At 47.3% G+C, this 20,668-nt stretch overlaps 1 protein-coding gene and 1 long non-coding RNA gene across 2 annotated transcripts in view; one reads left to right on the forward strand and one right to left on the reverse strand.

The window, feature by feature from the left end:
* Positions 1-7,472, reverse strand: part of HS3ST3A1 (heparan sulfate-glucosamine 3-sulfotransferase 3A1) — a 104,083-nt gene extending 96,611 nt beyond the window's left edge. The window contains exon 1 of the mRNA XM_086686069.1: positions 5,815-7,472. Within this exon, the coding sequence (XP_086542195.1) occupies positions 5,815-6,413 (599 nt within the window). The 5' untranslated portion in view covers positions 6,414-7,472. The remainder of the gene's footprint in view (positions 1-5,814) is intronic.
* A 62-nt stretch (positions 7,473-7,534) lies between these two features.
* Positions 7,535-14,759, forward strand: LOC147574047 (uncharacterized). The gene is made up of 2 exons (XR_015243855.1): positions 7,535-8,159; positions 12,642-14,759. It is a non-coding gene; the product is annotated as an uncharacterized LOC147574047 (long non-coding RNA).
* Positions 14,760-20,668: the final 5,909 nt, after the last annotated feature.

Below are 20,668 nucleotides of genomic sequence, written 5' to 3' on the forward strand. Positions count from 1 at the left end.
TGGAAGTATTTTCATTTGAAGCTGGCTTACAGAAAGGGAGGGGGAAAAAAACACACTAACCAAACTAATCTGGGGCACCAGGCATCCCGTTTCACTCATGCACGTTTCCAATATAAATCTCCTAATCACTTATATCTTGTTTCTCAGGTTTATTGTGAAGGCAAGTCTCTTTGATTCCTCTCCAAAGGATCAACCCCCTGCCTGAAAAGGAGCGAGCTCAGGCAGACAGGCAAAAAAACACTGTTCAGCCACGCCCAACAGACCATCCTTGCTGTAAGATGCTACCTAAAGGTGACCCGCCCCCCTTTCCCCTAATTAAGACTGCACTTTACTCTCTGGTAAGGGAGGTTTTTCTCCCCAAGTTCAGCGGCTTGGGTCCCTTGCAGACTCTCCCTCCCACTAGGTGGCACCAGATGTCACCTTCAACGTGGGCTGCTCTCCACTGATTTTCTTTTTCGGCTGTGCAAGGGGGTCCCGCGCCTAATGGCAAGCACTAAATTTCACTCGTAATGAACGCTTCCTCTTTTCTGACACGCACGGTCACCTGACGGGTTCTGAAACAGGTCAAATCTGAACTTTTGGAATACGGTCCTCAAGTGATCACAGGGCGCGTGTTAACGGTCACGGCCATGGTACTCACGACCGCAGGAGCAGAAGCGAGCAACTGGGGAGAGGTTTCAGAGGGCACTGAACGCAGCACTTCCTCAACTTCTAAGCTCTGGTTTCACATCAGTTTATCTACCAACTGGACCACTATCCCCCACCCCCCCCAGAGAGGGTTCAACTGTGTCCAGTTAGCGAATGTGCTATCAAACATTTTAAGATGTGCCTTCTACGTGCCCGTAGTTACAGTATGACTCCCATTACATATTAAAGGCACAGATTTAATGATAAACCTCGTTTTCACCACTGTTAACTCATCCCCTCGGCAGAAACCAATTTTCCAAAAGCGTGGAGGCGGACATCACCGGGAAACGTACCAAGAGAGGACGCTCTCTATCAGCCAAGTTACCATTACTTGGGTGGAAGAGGATGTCCCCTCCCCCAAGGGAAAGCGTTACGTGTGTGAAGTTCCCAACGGGGCCCGGCAATCTGATCCATGGTAATTGCGATTTACAGTTGTTCGAATGCATCCCTTAGAGATGTGAGGCCCTTCGTTGTTAATACTGTAGCAACTCTGTGACAGTCTCCTCACAATGTGAGCATCTGGTCTGTGGAAGGTCGGCCCCTGATGTCGTTAACTGCACAGGCTTATTGTTTTATTCCCATGACCCCTCCAAAATACAGACCTGGCATCTATTCTTTCCCGGGCCGATCAACAGACTTACGTAGAAGAGACAAATATTTTGGCCCAGGGCTTTCTTTTTAAGTGGAGAGCAGATCATATCAAGGAGGAGTTTTCAATCCAAGAGAGTTATGCATCTCACATCGAATGTATCCACAAAACGCATCCGTACGTGATAAATCTCATTGTTCTAAACGAGTATTCGCGCCCTCAAAGTATTCCAGTTCTGGGCTACACCACCTAAGTGTTTTTTGTTGCTGTTGTTTTTCATGCCTGGACTCAATCATCAAGAGGCTGTTCCATATGCTGGCTGTCTGATCTTGTCCAGAAGCTCCTCCCCCAATTAACAACTTGTCTGTTACCAATTTCATCACCTTCCCTACCTACTAGGTGTCTGCTTTTGCACGTACGCGTGGACACACACACACACACACACACACACACACACGAACTAGGCTGTCTGTCTGGTACTGCTGGGGCAGTCTACTGGGATGCTAAGCCCAGAGTACAGACATTCGGCTAACAAATGACAACACTGGCTTCTCAGCCCCCGGGAACTACATGCGCCAGAGAAATTACATCCTCCCCCCTGTACACGTGCACCCTCAGCTCGCGGTCCAAAGCAACGTCTTCCCGCTTTCCTCCTACCCCACACCCCTTCTCAGCGCTCTTCACTCCGATCTAAGGACAGAAGAGCCTCTCTGGACTTCAGTCCACATGACCTTGCATGGGTGGCCACAGACTTCGCAGCTCCCTTGGCTCGAGTTTCATTCCCACCCCTTCATGCAGAAGGGGTGTGTGGCTCGGGAGGGGGGAAATGGCACAGGGAGGTACTCTGCAGCTGCTCCCAGCTGCTGAGAAATGCCGGTTTCCCCTGATAGGAACCGAAAGTTCCTCTGTTCTGTCTGCCTCTTCGGGGGACTTGAAAAACAAGGCACTGATCATTAGAGGCCAGAACACTTGAAATTTTGACGAAGCTGTGGTGGGGAGTGGGGGACGGGAGGGGGGAAGAACTCATTTCTACTAAACTACAAGCTGAGTGATCTTTGATCTTCCTGGATCCTGTAAGAGTACAATATTTTAGTGATATTCTTCTTCACTCAAATTATCCAGTACTACTAAAAAAACACATCACAGCGTAGGAAAGAAATATGCTATAAGAGATTAGGTACGTCCAAACAGAAACTGAAGTGTTACGTATACGTACGTTCGCAGTCCTTTAAACACTACATCCTTTAAATACTTTATAAATACGTATCTATTATCTTACACACACACACACACACACACACACAAACCGCATCTTGTTGGTGCAGAAATACACAGGGAGAGAGGGGGTCCTCTTTATTCCATTCCAAGCTCACCTGCTCTTAAACTCCCAAAGTTTTAAAGCTAATAAAACAGTTCCCTACTTTCATTTACGAACCCGCCACCCCTATAATGGAAACGCAGACTGTTCGTTGCAAAGGATTGCTTTCCCATGACACGTAAGCCACAGACATTTGTTGTCCTGATATTATGTCTGCTAAATTAAGTAATGCGGAATGTTGTTTTAAACCCCATCAGGGTGGAGTTTCATCCCTAGAACACTCCACTGAAGCCACTTTTTTAGAGATTTGCAGTAAAATTTCATTTTCTTGCCATCACTACAAATCTGTTCCCACGAAGAAACAGATTATACTATTCTCGGGATGCAATTTACAAAGTACTTTATGTTTTCTCTCAGTGAGAGAAATTTACCGAGACATCCTGGCTGGGGTGGTTTTAATTCTCAAACTCATTGTCCATAGTGTTTTTTTCCAACTTCCTAACAGGAACACACTTCTCCTTCTGTCACGACGGTAGGGGGCGCTGCCACAACGAACTATTATGGCCTACTGAGAGATTTCACCAGGCAAAAAAAAACAAGGCTGGGTTTACAAGATTGTCCCATGTCAACGAGCATCTAAAAAAATATCTGACAGGGTTTTTTTTTCTTCCATAATTCACTTCAGGGCGCAAACACTGGAGTTTTCCTTCTGTTCACGTGTGGGGAGGAAGTGAGGTGGGGCGGTGGGGGGAGACAGAAGTATGTGATAGAAATCCCATATTACAAATTTGGGGCTGACTCCGGAAGGTCTCACCGAATCCCTAACTGTAAATATGGGCTAAACACAAAGCCGTAACATGTACTTAATATAGGTAAGTAGCATTCTGCGTAAGAGAATGTATATATACATATACATATATTTGTCTTCAATCTTTCTCATGAACATCAGACTCGCAAGTTCAGAGACAAGATCAAAGAGAACTGTGGCAAAATTTCATTAACTAATCGCATGATCCTGGCTCCATAGGTGGAGGGTTTTTTTTTTAATAAGATTTTTATACGTAATTGAGTTAAACTTAAATTTATGCATCCAATAAAACACCATTGCGAATGGTAAAACAAAGACATTACTCCAACACTTAGAAAATTAAATTCACCAAACCATGAAGTCTACTGTATTTTTGTAACCACCGTAAATTGCTTTACAGCACTCTTCTGCTGAAATAAACAATCCAAGGAGAGATTTACTTTACAGCGTGCATCTAGTTTCCAAAAGAGAGAGTGACCTAAAAACTTACGGCTCTTTCTTTTGTTAATACTTGTGTTTCTAGTTACCTTGAAACCTTCCTTCTCTTACATGAGCTTAGAAAGATTCACGTAAAGTAAGATCCAGGTCTGTAGAGACACTGTGCCCTCAAGGACTCACTTCTGGAAGAAGAAACCATCCTACTTTGTGGAAACAAAGGCTACACAGCAATACGAAAATAAAGGGTTTTTAGGACTACATATTTCACCATATTTAATGGCACCTCAGAGTCAAAAGTTGTCTTAGGCGTTCCGCGAAGTTGGCTTGAAATGTGTTCACTTACAGCACCGTGCAAGGCCCGATTCAATGCAAACTGCTACAGATAAGAGTTTTAGGGGTCTTTAATCACTTCTTTCTTGTGTCCTTGATGGAAAAAACAGAGAAGTCTTTGTGCTAAAAAGAAGGACCTGTTGTTTCCAGATTCAACAGGTCATTTTTATAAGAACTTCCCAGAGGATACAACATAAATGTCAGAAACACAAGGGGATTTTTTAAGTGGCTGATGATTTTAAATGATATATATTCTATATTAAGGGAAGGTTGTTTGTTTTTCTTTCCAACAAATGGAAAGTTACTGTTTTAAAAGTGTTTAATGTTTGAACTTGACTTTTAAGACCAAATGTTTTCTCATGAGTTGGATTACTGTAAATTCGGCTCCCGAAATCAATCCGAGGGGTATGCATGACCCCTCAAGTAAATAAACTTGTCAGATCATGTTCATTTTTGTTTTGGAGATGAATTATTTACTTAGTGGACTTCTGAAATATATCTGAATTGTGTTATAACTTTTGTAATGTTGTTTCACTTAAAATAACAAAAAGAATGCATACTTAATGAAATAGATTACACTTTAAAAAATGAAAATTCTGGCCACACGATTTTTCCTTGTTCTCCGAGAAAAAAGAACACGCCAATATTTTATGGCAAACAAAATGCAGGTGACACTTGGATTTACTGGAGTTTGGCTGATTCCTTTATTAAAGGTGGTCTAAATTTGAGAAGACTGGCAAATTTAAGATTAAGATCTGAATCAGACCTGTTTCCTAAACTTTATTAGGAGAGTTGTTCACAATGTGACCAGTGTCATTCCCACCCCCCCACCCCCCCCACCCCCGTCTTTCTTCTTAAAAAAAAAAAAAAAATTGGCTACCTCATTTGTAAAGAGAAGTGCTTGAAGATCTCTAGAAAAGTTTCAGCCAGGCCGAAGACACAAGGTACTTTTTTTCCCCTTTAAATATAGAAAACACTTTCCAAAACTCATTCCTCACTCCAAACAAAAGTTATTATCCAGGAAGCCTTTCCTTAAAGCACGCTGCCTGACCGTACATAGACATCGATTTCCCGACTGCCTTAGCTTCTGGTTCTTGACACTTTTACTAAGTCTCCAGATTACTTACCACCTAGGACAGTGATCTGGCAAAGGGTCAAGGGAAATGAATGCCTGATGGCAAAGACCAAGCGTGAGCCACGGGGGTTTGTTCGGCAGAGAAGAAATAAAAACACGCTTTCTTGGGAAAGGCATGGAGTAAACCACGTTGCCTACTAATCGGTGAACAGGTTTCTAACTTAAGTACCCCCCCCCCCCCCTTTAGCCCACAACAGGGATACTTTCGCTGAGCAGAAGAAACAGAGGAGGAAGATTGGCTGTTTGAGGGAAAGGAAATCCCAAAAACTAAAGAAAAAGTCATCAAGGCCAAAATGTCCCTCCCACCGCCCCCTTCAACACCTACCTCCCTGCAAACAGAAGGCACGGTGGCGAACGAGACCCCCGAACCCAAGAATTACTGATGACCCTCTGCCTTCTGCAGAAAATGGGGAGGGAGGTGAGTAGGGGGTTCCCCCCCCCCACCTCGCCCACCCGAAGCCCCGGCTGCCCCCTACCCCCCACCCCGGCGGCACCCGGAGCCAGCTCACCGGTACCAGGCGAGGCCCTTGTCGTAGCTGCGGTCGAAGAAGTGGGGCTCGGCGCCCACGGCGCGCACGTCGGGGTGCACGCGCAGGAACTCGAGCAGCGCCCGCGTGCCGCCCTTCTTCACGCCGATGATGATGGCCTGCGGCAGCTGCTTGCTGCCCTCGTCCAGCAGCAGGGCCAGGGTCCCCGGCGGGGCCTCGGCCGCGCTGCTCCCGGCCCCGGAGCCGCCGGGACCTCCGGCCAGGCCGGGGGGCTCCTCTTCCCAGGCCGCCTCCTCGCCGTCGTCGCGTGGCGCGGGCGGCCGGCGCCTCCGCCGCTGCTGCCGCTGCAGGAACCGCTTCCTCTGCGCCGCCGCGGGCCACACCGCCAGCTCCCTCGGGCCTCCGGCCAGGGCGCCGCGCCCCGGGGCCCCCGCCTCCTCGCCGCCGCCCGACGGCCGCACCACGGGGCCCGCCAGGGTCTGGCAGCGCTCGGCCAGACAGTAGAAGACGTAAAGGGACGTGAGCAGGGAGCAGAGCATCAGCAAGAACTTCCGGAAGATGCTGCGGGACAGCGGCTCGGCCGGGGTGGGGTGGGCGCCGGCCGGGCCCGGAGGGGCCATCCTAGCCGGAGGCGACGTCGGGCCGCGCGCGGGCCATGCTAGGCCGGGACTCCGCCGGGGGCCGCGACCTCGTGCGGGGGGGCCCGCATCGCCCGTGCGTCCCTGCGGCCGTGCGCGCTGCCCCGCGGAGACGTAGCCGCGGGCGCCCGGCGCGGGATCCCTGCCTCCGGTCGAGGGGGCGGGAGGGGGACGTGGTGCGGTGCTTAAGAAACCATCGTCTCAGACTCCCCCGAGTCCTGAGCCTTGGGGACGCGCTCTGCGACAGTGACCGGAATGGGGAGTCCTGGCGGCGGCGAAGGCGCGCGTCTCAGCCCCGGGCCCGAGCGGCCTCCCGGCCTGGATCCCTGCTCAGCGATCGCGCATCCCTCGCTCGGTCGCGGGGAAGAGACTCCAGGCCCCGGGGCCGCGGAGCTCCGTGCGCTGCAGACGACAGCGTGCGACAGTGCCTCTTCCTTCGTGACCGTGGCCGCCGGGGCGCGCCCTCAGCGCCCCGCTGCGAGGTCCCGCCGAGTCCCGCTGCCCGAGCGGGAGCCCGAGGCCCGCGCCAAGCCGTGCGCCCCTTTCTGTGCGCTCCCGGCTGCTCCAAACTGCTCTCGGTCCCCACCTGGGTGCGGCGTGCCGGAGCCCGGCGGCGCAGGACCTGTCAGCGGCCGCGGCCACAGCGCTCGCAGACGCTCCCCCGCCGCCTCCGGGCGGTCGCCGCCGCCGCCACACGTGGGGCGCCGAGGGCAGCAAACTTGGCGGTGACGTCAACGTCCCGGGCCGCACCAGCCGCCTGACGAGCGCAGCCGGGCGGACCCGGTGGGATGGAGAAAAGGTGGCGCGGACCCCGCAGCGTTGGCCCAATGACATTGGAGAGGGCGGGGGCGATCGGGGCGACGCCCCTTCCCCACTCCGCCCTCCCTCCCCTCCCCGCACCGCCGCAGCCTCGCCCCCTTTCCGGCGAGCTGGGGGCTCCGGGGGAGTCTGACTGACAGCTAGGACCGGCCGGATCCCCGGGGGCCTGACTTCCACCCGGCGAGCCACCTCTCAGACTCGGCTCAGCCCATCGCAGCACTGACCTCCTCCGAGTCCCCGCTCCCGCCTGTGTCCCTACATTCTCCCCTACCCCGCCCCGCCCCCTGCCACCTCCCCGGCCCTCTAGAAGTTTTGTTGGCTTCAGTTGCGCGTACCGCGCTGCTCGCCACGCCCCCGTTTGTCTCGGGCGACCCGAATTCCTCCCAGCAGCTCCTACTTGACTTGCACCTACAAGAGTTGGTCCGCCGCGGGCCAAGGGCGAGCGAAGCCTTTTCTCCCGAGGGCGGTATTTCGTCTTTGCTTTTGGTTGTTTTTGGCTTGTGTTCGTCTAGGATGATCGAGAGTTCCCCAGGACCGAGAAAGGAACCACCTCTTGGGAAATGAGCCAGTAGAATCAAGGAGAGAAATGAAGAGGTTTATAAAAAAAAAAAAAAAAAAAAAATCAGCTCCGATTCCAAATCCATATGCCCAGCTTTTGACGAAGGAATTTTTTTTATGTTGTTTGCATTGCTGCGTGTGCGTGTGTGTGTGTGTGTGCGCGCGCGCGCGCGTGTGCGCACGCGTTTCGGTAAAGGAGTTCAGTTGCCTTCCATAAACAGCGGTTTCCTCTTTCTCTTGCCTCCCCTGACCCTATATCCTCTTCGCGCGTTCCGCTGAGAGTAGGTCAGGAAGGGATACAAATCACCTTGCTGTGTAATGGAGGGAGGTGGCCCGTGGAATCTGCATGAGGTAGGGGTGGTTTTTTTTTATTCCATTCTGATTTGTTGCTGATTTCCTAGCTTCCTGGTCTCAGCGGGACGCCCGGCAGTGTGGGCGGTAGCCTGGCAGCTGGGCACCAGCCCGTGTAAATTACAGAGGCAGCTCTCTGGGCCTGCTAACCTGGCCCCGCAGCAGGCACGGCGTCCTGTGCCTTCCAGGGAATTCTGCTGCCCACTGCTGGGACTTTCCAGCCTTCCTCTTGACCGCCTTCCTGCGCTGCGTGCTCTATTTGACCCTGGAAGTGCAAGTCAGCGAAGACCGCCTAGACCTTCCAAAGAAGAGCTGGTGATTCTAACTCTATGCTTGGGTGGAGTTTGGGGGGTACTTGTGGCTTGCTAGACACGTTTTTGTGTTGAGAAGTACCAATCCCAACCTATTCTACAAACGAGCCAAGAGCTTATTAGCTTCTGATGCCTTAAAGCAATGAACTTTTACAAGGACGAACACCAAGGTCTGAGGTCTCCTTGTGTCCTAAAATTGGATATCGACAAACCAGTTCAGTTTTAATACTATTTTGAGCTGTAATATATTTTGAACTTTTTCTCTAGACGTTTCAGTCCGATTTGCGGGGTGGGGGGAAGATTTTAAAAAATCAAACACCATTTTAAAGTTAGTCTGAAAGCATATGCTGTCTCACAAATGCTGACAAACAGGCCTTGGTTTCCTCCTTGGGGAAATGATGGTCTCCAAATTCCCTTCTGGCTCCAACAGGTTACAATGTCGTGCATTTCTGCTTTCACATTTCAAACATAGGTATTTTCTTTATGTGGATATTGAAGACCTCCCCTACTTAGGAGACATAGTTTCAGGATCACTCACAATACCTAGGGCAGCTCTGTACATTAGAAATAAAAAAATCTGGAAGGAAAAAGTCCTTTGGAGGAAACCCTTCACAGAGGAAGCAAGCTTCATTGCTGGGACCCAGACCACCTAAGGCAATGAATAGCTCAGGGAAACAGTTGGGGAAAGAAAGATCTTTGACAAAACAGCAGGAGGGAAGACTGTGGCATTTTGTCTCATGGGGGGGGAAAAACATGCAGAAACCTGATTAAAGTTTCTGGATAACATTTGTGAGAGTCCCACTCCACAACTCCTTAGAAAATGCTTTTTCTTTGATCCACTCAGATGCATTTGTTAGAATGGAAAGCAATTGCAGCTAATCATTATCGGGACTCTTTGAGAGAGAAAAAATGGCCATGAAAACAAGTACAATGGACTTAGTTGCAATTTCTTCTTGTTTCTCCCTTTCCCCTGTCCTTCCATGGCAGAGCACATAGCCACTCCTTGAAAATGATCAGGTTGTGCCAGGGAAAGGGTCTGCTGTCATAGAATCTGGTCTCCTACTGGTGGGGGAGGGGGAGTGACATAGATGAGGTTGATGTTTGGCGACTTCCAGCTTCTTTCATTTTCCCTAGTGAGCACTCACTCCTCCTCTGGCGTCCTCGTCTGGTGTCTTTACCCTCAGACCTTTCCCAGCCCTGGATCTCAAAAACCCGTTCACTCTGCTGTAGAGGCACTTGCTTACCTTCTCTCACGTGGCACCCACAGTGGATTTACATTTTAGGGTGAGGAATCCCTTTAAGAATGACTTTCTCCTACCTGCCCCAAAAGCAATCCTTTAAGCTATTTTTAAAAATGCAGCACCCAGGGGCGCCTGGGTGGCCCAGTCAGTTAAGCGTCCCATTCTTGATTTCGGCTCATGATCTCATAGTTCATGAGTTTGAGCCCGGCACAGGACTCTGTGCTGACAGTGCCGGGCCTACTTGGGATTCTCTCTCTCTCTCCCTCTCTCTCTGCCCCTCCCCCGCATGTGCTCTCTCCCTCTCTCTTTCTCTCAAAATACATAAAAAGAAACTTTAAAAAATGGAAAACACAATAAAGCATAAAGAATAAAACAAATCATACCCAAAATTTCAAATTTTTTTTGGCCCAGAAATGACCATGATTAATATACTGGCCAGTTATTTATATATATTATACATTATATATATTTCTGTATAATGTTATATACATAAGTATATGTAAGTTATATATATAAGTAGTATATATATATAACTTATAGTATATATATACTACTTACAGTAGTATATATATAGCTTATAGTTCTATATGCTTATATATACTAATCATAGTATATATATATAACATATATATATAACTTGTATATATATATGTGCTATATATATACATAAGTATATATAAGATATAGAATGTTATATACATAAGTATACATAAATACATATAGACAGGTGGACGTAGGTATATATGAGACAGATAGATAAAAAGATAGATGAGATAGATGATAGATAAAGATATATATATATATATATAGGTAATAGATAGATGGTAGGTAGATATAGATGACAGATAGATGATAGAGCTAGATAATTCTTTAAAAATACTAAGACTTTCTAGCAGTGTGGAGAATACAGAGAGCATCCTTTGGACATCTGTAGTAATGAGCCCAATTGATGTGTATGAACCCACAAATGGTCCTGCTCAAAGAACCTGCATGCTTCACTGGACCTGTGTTACCTCCCTTACCCCAGAAAACATGCATATAGCGCTCCATTGCCCCATTCCTTTACCGTCCGTCCTACGCTCCCGGCCCTCCTTCCAGGTCTTTCCAACCCCACTGGCCACACCAACATGGAAGCCAGAGAGTTCAGGAGCCCATTGATACAACAGATGAAAGTCATCTCCTCCTGGGGCTGGAACAGGGGGTAACATGGATCTGGCAGAGCAGAGTCTGTCCTGCAAATGGGGAAACGTTAGCCTTAGGAGCTTATAATCTTAATGAGACGAGACACGCACACACTCTTGAGCATGCAAATTTGCATTGTGTTCTACTGAAGTAGCAGATATTTTGCTACACGTTCACCAGATTCATTTTCAGTTCTTGGCTATGCGTTCGCCTTCCTGTCTCAGCATCCCTGGTGTCTCTACCTATAATACGCATCCCCTTCACCCTTCAGCTATCAGCTGGAACACATCTTAAGGATGCCTTCTGTGTCCCTCCCCCACCCCTATTTTGATCAAGTCTCCTGGCACAGATTCTCTGGAGTCCCCAGCTATCTTCCTTACAGACTCTATGAGGGTTTGTAACATTAAAGGTATGAGCTTATGCTCTGCCCCCCCCCCCCCCTTAGACTATAAGCACTCCGAAGAGCCCAAGGCCATCGCTCAGTAGTGCCCGTGGACATCTAGCATATCACTTGGTGCAAGGAGATGTCCAGTAAAGACGTGTTGACGAGCTAAAGGACCCAGGGAAGAATGGACCTGGGCATTCCCGTCAGAGAGCACCTCACAAAAAGGCTGAGTCAAGAGAGGGCACTGTGTGTTGTAAACTGCTCGTGTTTCAGCCTGAATGAAGCATGGGCTTGGCCTGGGGAAGTCACTGGAGGGGAGCTAGAAGGAACACAAGAAATGACGACAGAGATGAAAGCCAGGAGCCAGATCCCAAGGGTCTCGTGTGATTTTTCTTGAGAGTTTGTACTTTTATCGGACATCTGTGGAGATCAACGGGCAAATGCTTGGCTTTTTAAGGAAGATTTCTCCAAGAGAAGGATTTCTCAGCAGCGTCAAGACTGGAGGGCGGGATTCCAGCTCAGTGACCGATTCCTGTTAGCACAGAGCCATTGTGGCAATAAATAATCAGCTACAAATTAGGGGGAGGGTGGATTTTGAAGTGGGTCCTGAGGAATTGAATGGGGGCAGGGGCCTGATAGGTTGGATCACAGGGGAAATTCCCAGTGTGGCGGTCACAACGGGCAGCCAATAAATGTTGAATACGTAACTGTGACCAAATCTTTATTTATACTTGTTTTAGCCCCCATGAAAGTGTTTCTCTTAATCAACTAACTTATTTTTAATGTTTATTTCTTTTTTGAGAGAGAGCATGAGAAGGGGAGGGGCAGAGAAAGAGAGGGAGACACAGAACACAGAACCGGAAGCAGGCTCCAGGCTCTAAGCTGTCAGCACAGAGCCCGGCGCGGGGCTCGAACTCACAAACTGTGAGATGGTGACCTGAGCCGAAGTCAGACACTCAACTGCTTAACCGACTGAGCCACCCAGGCGCCCCTAATCCATGAACTTAAGGAAGTTTTCTAGAAGCCGGAGTGTGATTTTAGTAGCCTCAGAACTTGCCTTAGGCTCCTGTATTGCTTTAGTCTCTATTTATTTATTTATTTTTTAATTTTTTTTTTTCAACGTTTATTTATTTTTGGGACAGAGAGAGACAGAGCATGAACGGGGGAGGGGCAGAGAGAGAGGGAGACACAGAATCGGAAACAGGCTCCAGGCTCTGAGCCATCAGCCCAGAGCCCGACGCGGGGCTCGAACTCACGGACCGCGAGATCGTGACCTGGCTGAAGTCGGACGCTTAACCGACTGCGCCACCCAGGCGCCCCGCTTTAGTCTCTATTTAACCACGTACCCCTGTCTTTTCTTTAGGGGACTCCCTATTTCTGAGAACGAAGTTACCAGATAAGATGCCATTTTCGTTTTTTTCTTGATGTTCTCACCTAACGCTTCTGTTATCATCAACTCTCTCCCTCTCAAGACCTGCATCAGACATTTTGCATCTAGGAATTTTCCTAAAGACCCAAAAAGATCAACTTCGGTCAGAAACAGCCTCGAAAAAGCCCTTGTTCATCAGAAGGCGGGAGGCAAGGACCAAAGGAATATCTACCGTGGGCCAGACTTTCGACGTACAGGCTGTCCCTTCCTTCATGAATGCCAGGAGACACGTCCACATGGTAATCACTGCAGGGGTACAATTCCTTGTGACAGCTTCCTGCCCGATGGCAGCACAGTGTTTTGGGGATGAAACACCTTGATCATTGTCAACGGCACTCATACGGGCGCTGAATGCCTCCAGGATGAAGTTTGCTTATGACCTGTGTGGGGTCCTGGGAAGAGGTGCTTTCTGCCCCAAGTGTTGACAATTCAGACCAGAGATGGGTGGCTGTTGCAATGGATGTCTATAATGTCTGTCTGCCCTTTTTTCTAAAAACAGCTCCCAAGGCTTCCTCTAGGCAAAAACTCCTTCTTACGCTCATGCCGTGAAATCTCAGTACAGCTAAACTCACCCTTGGCTTTCGATGTCAGAGTAATCTATCTGCCAGTCTGTAGCATCTGCTTTGCCAGACTTCGGGGAAATAAGCAAGACGCAGAATCCTTCAACGACAGGGCTTTGCCGGGCGGGGTGACTGCTGGAGGATCCATGCCCTTGCCCTAGGTTTCCAGGCGGTTACATTTCCTCACTGAGGGGGAACATGCCTGAGGTTGAAGTCAACACAGGAATACGAAGGTGAGCCAGGGAGAGAGAGCGATTCCAGGAAACTTGCTCTGAGACCCTGATTCATCTCCACCGCGGAGTAAAATCTGCTCTTTCCAACGTTCTTTGAGATTTAGGAAAGCATGCCTGTCTCTGTGTCATCAGATCTGGTTTCGTATTCCACCACACAGACTCTCTCGCCAGCCGACCAGACCGTCCCACCAGTGATGTTATTAATGACCCCAGCCTATATGGGGCGTGCTCACCATTGAGACCGACCAGGTGTTACCCCATGCACCTGACTGATCGTACCTGCCCTTTTGTGCGCATCCACCAGCCAGGCCTGAACCGCTCACCACCTACCTAGCCTGACTCCAGAAAGTGTAGCCCAAACACAGTAAACTAATTCCGACATTTTATTTTTAAGGTCTATTTATTTATTTTGAGAGAGACGGAGATGGCGTGAGCGGGGTGGGAGCAGAGAAAGAGGGAGAGAGAGAATCCCAAGCAGGCTCCATGATGCCAGCACAGAGCCCAGTGCGGGACTCGAACTCACGAAACCGTGAGATCATGACCTGAGCCAAAACCGAGAGTCAGATGCTTAACCGACTGAGCCACTGGGGTGACCCTCATTTTGACATTTTAAGTTATCTCTGTATTGAGGCACCTGGGTGGTTCATCAGTTAAGCGTCCGACTTCGGCTCAGGTCATGATTCACAGTTCGTGGGTTTGAGCCCCGTGTCGGGCTCTGTGCTGACAGCTCGGAGCCTGGAGCCTGTTTCAGATTCTGTGTCTCCCTCTCTCCCTGGCCCTCCCCTGCTTATGCTCTCTCTCTCTCTTTCAAAAATAAACATTAAAAAAATTTTTAAACATAAAATAAATTGTATTTACCTGATGAGAGGTTTAACACATTGCTAATTTTCTTTTTTTTACCATCATATAAGAACGTTAGCCCTTGAAATCCAACTGACGACTCTTACACAACAGATATACCTGTTGCTTTGAATTCTACATGTGCAACATTCCCATACAGTTTGTAAAAGCTTTATCATTCATGAATGGAAACCTTTTGCTTCTCAGAACTTCCTTCAATCACAACAACATGAAGAGAATAGAAGGTTGGTACATCCTTGCTTGGGGTATAGACCTACGTGGTCCCACAGACTTGGACTTATTTATAAATCCGCACAGACAAAAACAAAGAGGCAACAAGGAGGTCCAGGATCTTCAGACCTCAAACGCAAATGCCCAATTTCTGGTCCTCAGCCCCAGGCATAATAAAGGTAGCATTTTAGAAGAAGACGCTGAGAACCGAATTCGGGACAAGTGAGAAAAGCTTGCAGCCGACAACCTGGTAAAGAGGCTATAGTTAGATGCCAGCCATAGAATCGTAGTATCCCAAACTGCAATGTCTGTAGAGGGTACAAACAGGAAGAGAAAATCTAAAATATCTCCCAGAGCAAGGAACTCGATAGAGTCGATACAACAGAGGAAGGAATAGCAGAAGTCGGGACCCACTCCACATGGAAGGAGGGTCAAGTGCCATTCAGAACTGAAGGTAGCATCTTGGTGTCGAGTCAGTTCCCCCCAGACGTGGAGGCAGGCTTGCAACGAGGCCGCAGGGACTCTGCTGACCTTTATCCAAATCCTCTATGGTTCTCGCTAATCTCACGCCAGGGTAAAAATTGCTTCCTCGATCGCAAGTGACTTGATGGCGAACAATTTATTATTATCGAGCTGTGAGTTACTGAGAATTCAGATCCAATGGAGAGGTGACCAGGAATTTCCGAAGTAAGTGGAATTTAGAAAGACCTTGTTGAAGAAGGAGTACGATTTTTTGCAGATGGGGATGAGCGAGGGGTGGTTGTTCCAGATTGGGAAACAAATAAAAATTAGGGCAAGGCAATAGTAAGAAGTCTCGAGCATTCCTGTTCAGTAGTAGCATAATCTAGTCTCTGAAACGACTTTTCAGTAAAGAAGACAGAAAGGAAATTTGCTTGATCCGATGTTTTCAAGCCTTTTGGACCACGGGCTCTCTTTACCCGTGCCCTAGCTAGTAACGGTCACTGTTCTGAGGAACACGGGTCAAGAAACATAATCCTAAACTGTACAGGACTTGTTATTGTCAGGAACCCCAGAGGACACGTGTTTTGTGAACGTTCCGGGGCCTCAGCTGCATACAGCAAGGGCTTGGTTTACTCTGAGACCAGGTGGAGGACAAGTCACCAAGTATCTGGGGTTTTCTTTGTTCTGTTATTTCCCCAGAGGCCCACCGCCCCCAAGGGATAGGGTTTTAACTAAGGACTTGACAAATGGCAATTTTCATGAATTATTGATTTGGCCAAAAATCATTGGAAAGATTGATAATTGCATAAAGATTTCCTCATGCTTCCTGCCTCTGGTCTGGGTCAATTATTTCACATATGAAAGGAAGGGGTGCAGGTTTTGAAAGACACCCTATCAAAAACTGAATTAGCATGCAAAAGTGTGGAGACCTTTTTTTTTTTTTTTCAGGAGACTAACCATCTCAGCTTTCAAAATCTCTTGGGTGCAATAATAATGATAATAAAAGAACATCAGAAGAAACAACTGTTCGTTGAAAAACGGGTCCTGTTTAGATAAGTAAAGGAGAGATAAAAGTCGATTCATCGAGGGTCATGTTCTGCTTTTTTTAAAATTTTTTTTAATGTTTATTTATTTTTGAGAGAGAGACAGACAGACAGAGTGTTGAGTGGGGGAGAGGCAGAGAGAAAGGGAGACGCAGAAGCAGGCTCCAGGCTCTGAGCTGTCAGCACAGAGCCTGACGCGGGGCTCGAACTCAAGAGCTGTGAGATCATGACCTGAGCCGAAGTCAGACGCTTACCCGACTGAGCCACCCAGGTGCCCCTGTTCTGCTTCTTTTCTGAACATAGAAGACAGTCCACAGCTTTGTTTGTTTGTTTTAATGTAATTTAGCTACTTTCTCTTATTTTAAATATATCCTACACTTTTCATAGTAGATAAAAATTACGTTAATCTTTTAAGTGAACTTTAAAGGATGTAGGATGTAAATAATAAATCTGAAACGTAAGGGGACTCTGGGGGAGTTTCCTTGGGTCCCCACCTCTATGAGAGATTAAATTTTTTTTCTTTGTGTTGTAAGAGAGGGGGATAAATCAGAGGGAAGGGGAAAGAGTGATATGCTGATGCTTTCTGAGCAGAAGCCAATCTCCTGTCACTTCTACTCCAAGGCATATGTTCGTCAGGAGCTGGAGGAGAGACGTAGACTAAACCTGAGGGAATCTCAGAGCAAAGGAGGCTTGTACCTCAGTCCCCAAGGAGGGTTCAGGGAAGGGGCAAGTCTCCAAGAGCAGAAAAGAAGGGCTGTGGTGCTCCTTAGCACAAAGGACCCACAACACCTCTTTAGGGGTCCCTCAAAGCTCTGGAGGCATGGAGAAGGGTCTGAAAATAACAGAGAGGGAGCAGGGGCAAGATAAGGGAGTGACATCTGGAGAAGCCTGGCAATCTGGAACAAGGCATAAAACACAACGGTTTAAAAAAAAAGAAAAACAGGGGCGCCTGGGTGGCTCAGTGGGTTCAGAATCTGACTCTTCTTTTGGTTTTAAATTTTTTTTTAATGTTTATTTGTTCTTGAGAGATAGAGAGATACAGAGCATGAGTGGGGGAGGGGCAGAGAGAGAGAGGGAGACACACATTCTGAAGCAAGCCCCAGGCTCCGAGCTGTTAGCGCAGAGCCCAACGTGGGGCTCGATCTCATGAACCGTGAGATCATGACCTGAGCTGAAGTCCACGCTTAAGTGATGGAGCCTCCCAGGTGGCCATAAGTGACTGACTCTTGATCTCAGCTCAGGTCATGATCTCACGGTTTTGTGAGTTCGAGCCCCACGTCGGGCTCTGTGCTGATGGCTCAGAGCCCGCTTGGGATTCTCTCTCTGTCCCTCCCCTGCTCACGCTGTCTCTGTCTCTCTCAAAAATAAATCAATAAATTTAAAAACAAACACACACACACACAACTGTGACAGTCACGGACTAGTGACGGAAGATGGGTAGGGCAAAAGGGCAGCTCATCATTTGCCCCGTGGCTGGGTAACAATGGCCAAAGCCCAGATTCCCTGTGATGTCTTGGCACTCTCTAAGACCAACCAGGAGATACTGGGTGGGAGCAGAGGTACAGGATAAGGGTACAGGGGGGAGAGGATCAGGGAGTGCCCCTGAGATGACCCAGAATGTTCTGAGATTACATCTCTACCGCTTAGGAAGATGGGCATTTGAATGGAAACGCAGTTCAGTTTTCAAAGACGCAAGCAAGAGAGTCCTTTTTTGCCCACCCGATCTCGCAGCCAGACATTTTTGTGTCTGTGGCACTCCCTGACGTAGGCATAGACGCTTATGCTTGGTTTTCTCATGAGAACCTAGAAGGCGTGCCTTCAAACACCCATGGATGGCACATCTTTCTGTAGATGGTTTTTATTTTTCTTTTTAGTTCCGCCTATTATGTTCTGCGTAATAATATAGTTTTTTCGGTCATATCATTAAGCACCTAAAAGTGCAAGATTCGTTAGTCCGCGCTGTATTATTTTTCCAAGGCCGCCATAACGATTTACCACCAACGGGGTGGTTTTAGACGACAGAAAATTACTTTCTCGTAGTTCTGGAGACGGAAAGTCTGAAACAAGGTGTCTGCAGAGCCATACTCCCTCCGTCAGCCCTAGGGAAGGATCGATCCTTCCTTGCCTCTTTCCGGCTTCTGGTGGTTGCACTAATTCTTGGAGTTTCTTGGCGCGTAGATGCTTAGCTCCAGTTTCTGTCTCTATCATATCCCAAGGTCATCTCCCCTCAGTGTGTCCGTCTCTGTTTCTTCTTATCAGGAGGCCAGTGATCAGTCTGGGAGCCCACCTTAATCCAGCATGACTTCGTTTTAACGTAAATGTTAATTGCAGCCGTGAAGACCGTATTTTTAAACGAGATCACGTTCACAGGTATTAAGGACTAGGAATCGAACATACACCTTTTGGGAGGACACAATTCAAAGCACAACAAATGTGTCAATGCGGTTAGTTTAATAATAACAGCTAACACTGATGAGCTCCCACCCAGCGTTAAGTGCGTTTCAACCAGGCTCTCACTCGATCCTCACGTGGACCCCTGAGAGTAGGTTTTATTACCCCTATTTGACAGATGGAGAAGTTGAGGCCCAAAGACTAGGCAGCGTGCCCTGAGTTGTGCAGCTCAGAAGCACGTTGCTGTATCTTGTTCATACCTGTAGGTGTCCCAGAAATGTCCTCAGGTGGTAGAACTCCCAGGAGATTTCTGCTCTGGAAGCTTCTGCTCCTTCTTATTCTCATTTCCTGGGAAAGACCGGAAGTTGATTCTCTTACATCCCTGATTGCCTCCATAATTCTTGCAGGCTTTCCAGGAAAGAAAGGGGAGAGATAGAGAAAGAGAGAAGGAGAAAGAAAGAGAGGCAGTAGAGAGAGGAAGAGAAAGAGAGAGAGAAACAGACCGATTTTGCAAATGTCACTTCTCTGCGGGTAGAGGACCATTTTATCCATCTGATCGTCTCTTCTCTTTAGCATTCTGCCCTTTAACTGTTGAAATAATATTAGCTGAGGCTGCAAAGAAACTGCTTATTTTTACTAACGAAACACTGGACGCCCAAGGTCACCTCTATGCTTTTTACAGCTTGACCTCTGACACAGGTGCAGTCTTGTAAAGGACTTAGAAAAACTCACATCGCTACGTACGAATGTGACTTTTCAAGACCCATTACACAGGACAAAATAATGTTTTTCAACACGGTTATCTAGTGAGTTTAAGAACGGCTCCTTCTTTGCTTGGATATGATTAGGTCTCTTTGTTCTCCTTTATAAACAGGGAGCAAGAGTACAACTAGGGAGAGTGACCAAGCAAGAGATCCTCCCAGTGAGCTTCTTACCTGATCAATTTCTCTGTTTGTAATGAAGGAACCATCTAACTTTTTTTCTTTCCAAATGATGAACTAGTTTTCCTAATACCTATTCTTTTCTCGCTGATGTGAATCCACACATTTATCTTGTATTTAAATTGATACATACTTGAATCTCTCTTGGGACGTCTTATTTTGGTCCATCGATCGGTCATTGTCATCAGAACCTCACGTTGTCGTCATAGTATTTATTACATGCTTTCACTCAAAGACTCCAAATGCTATCATTTCAAAACGTCTTGGTTATTCTCACATGGTTATTCTCCCCCAGATTTTAGGCTTATTAGGTCAGTCACCGTCAAAACATGCTGTTTACATTTTTATTGGACTTTCATTACTCTTATGGATTGTTGCGGGGGAGGGAATTCACATATTTATAATATAATACATTATCACCCCTTCAAAGAACATGGAATGCCTTATTATATTGTATGACGTGGGAAAATTTTTCATTGCCTTCGTACAATTCCTGCTTTTTTTTTTTTTTTTTTTGCTGTGGTTGTTCCTAAACCATTTAGATAAATGATTGCTCTGTGAATGAATCTTTCCCCCGTGATATCTTCATGATTTTTCCCCCTGAATCTAAGCAGGCTATGAGCTTTTCCATATATTTTTAGGAACTGGCACCTTTTTTGGCCACGCCTATTACTTTTAATGTTCCAGTAGACAGTTACCTAATTTCTCATTGATAAAATTTTTTTTTAATTTTTTTAATGTTTGTTTTTGAGAGGGAGAGAGAGAGGGAGAAGGCACGTGCACAAGCAGGGGAGGGGCTGAGAGAGAGGGGGACAGAAGGCTGACAGCAGAGAGCCCGATGTGGGGCTCAAACTCACAAACTGTGAGATCATGAACCCTTAACTGACTGAGCCACCCAGGCACCCCTAAATGGTTTGGATTTTGTGTAGGACCTTTTACAGATGCTTAGATACTTGAGGTTTGGGGGGGTTGTTTTGTGTATTTGTTTTTTTTTTTTTTGTGATCTAGTAACATTTTACAGTGCATCACTTTAATGCTTTATGCATTATTTTATGGTAATCACGTTAACGCACTTTAATGCACTCACATTCACTTCTTTGGTAATGTGGTATTGTTATTATGTTATTTTGCTATTGTATGTTTTCTGCTAAGGTTTTATTTGCTTACATCTACAGTCATTTAAAAGGCCACCTTTTGCTGTGTTCAATTTTTGTCAGGTGTTTTAGTATGATTAAGCTGGCTTTCTAAAATGACATGAAA

The sequence above is a fragment of the Puma concolor genome, chromosome E1, assembly GCF_028749965.1.
Source record: "Puma concolor isolate L17-30 chromosome E1, mPumCon1.1.hap2, whole genome shotgun sequence".
Taxonomy (NCBI): domain Eukaryota; kingdom Metazoa; phylum Chordata; class Mammalia; order Carnivora; family Felidae; genus Puma; species Puma concolor.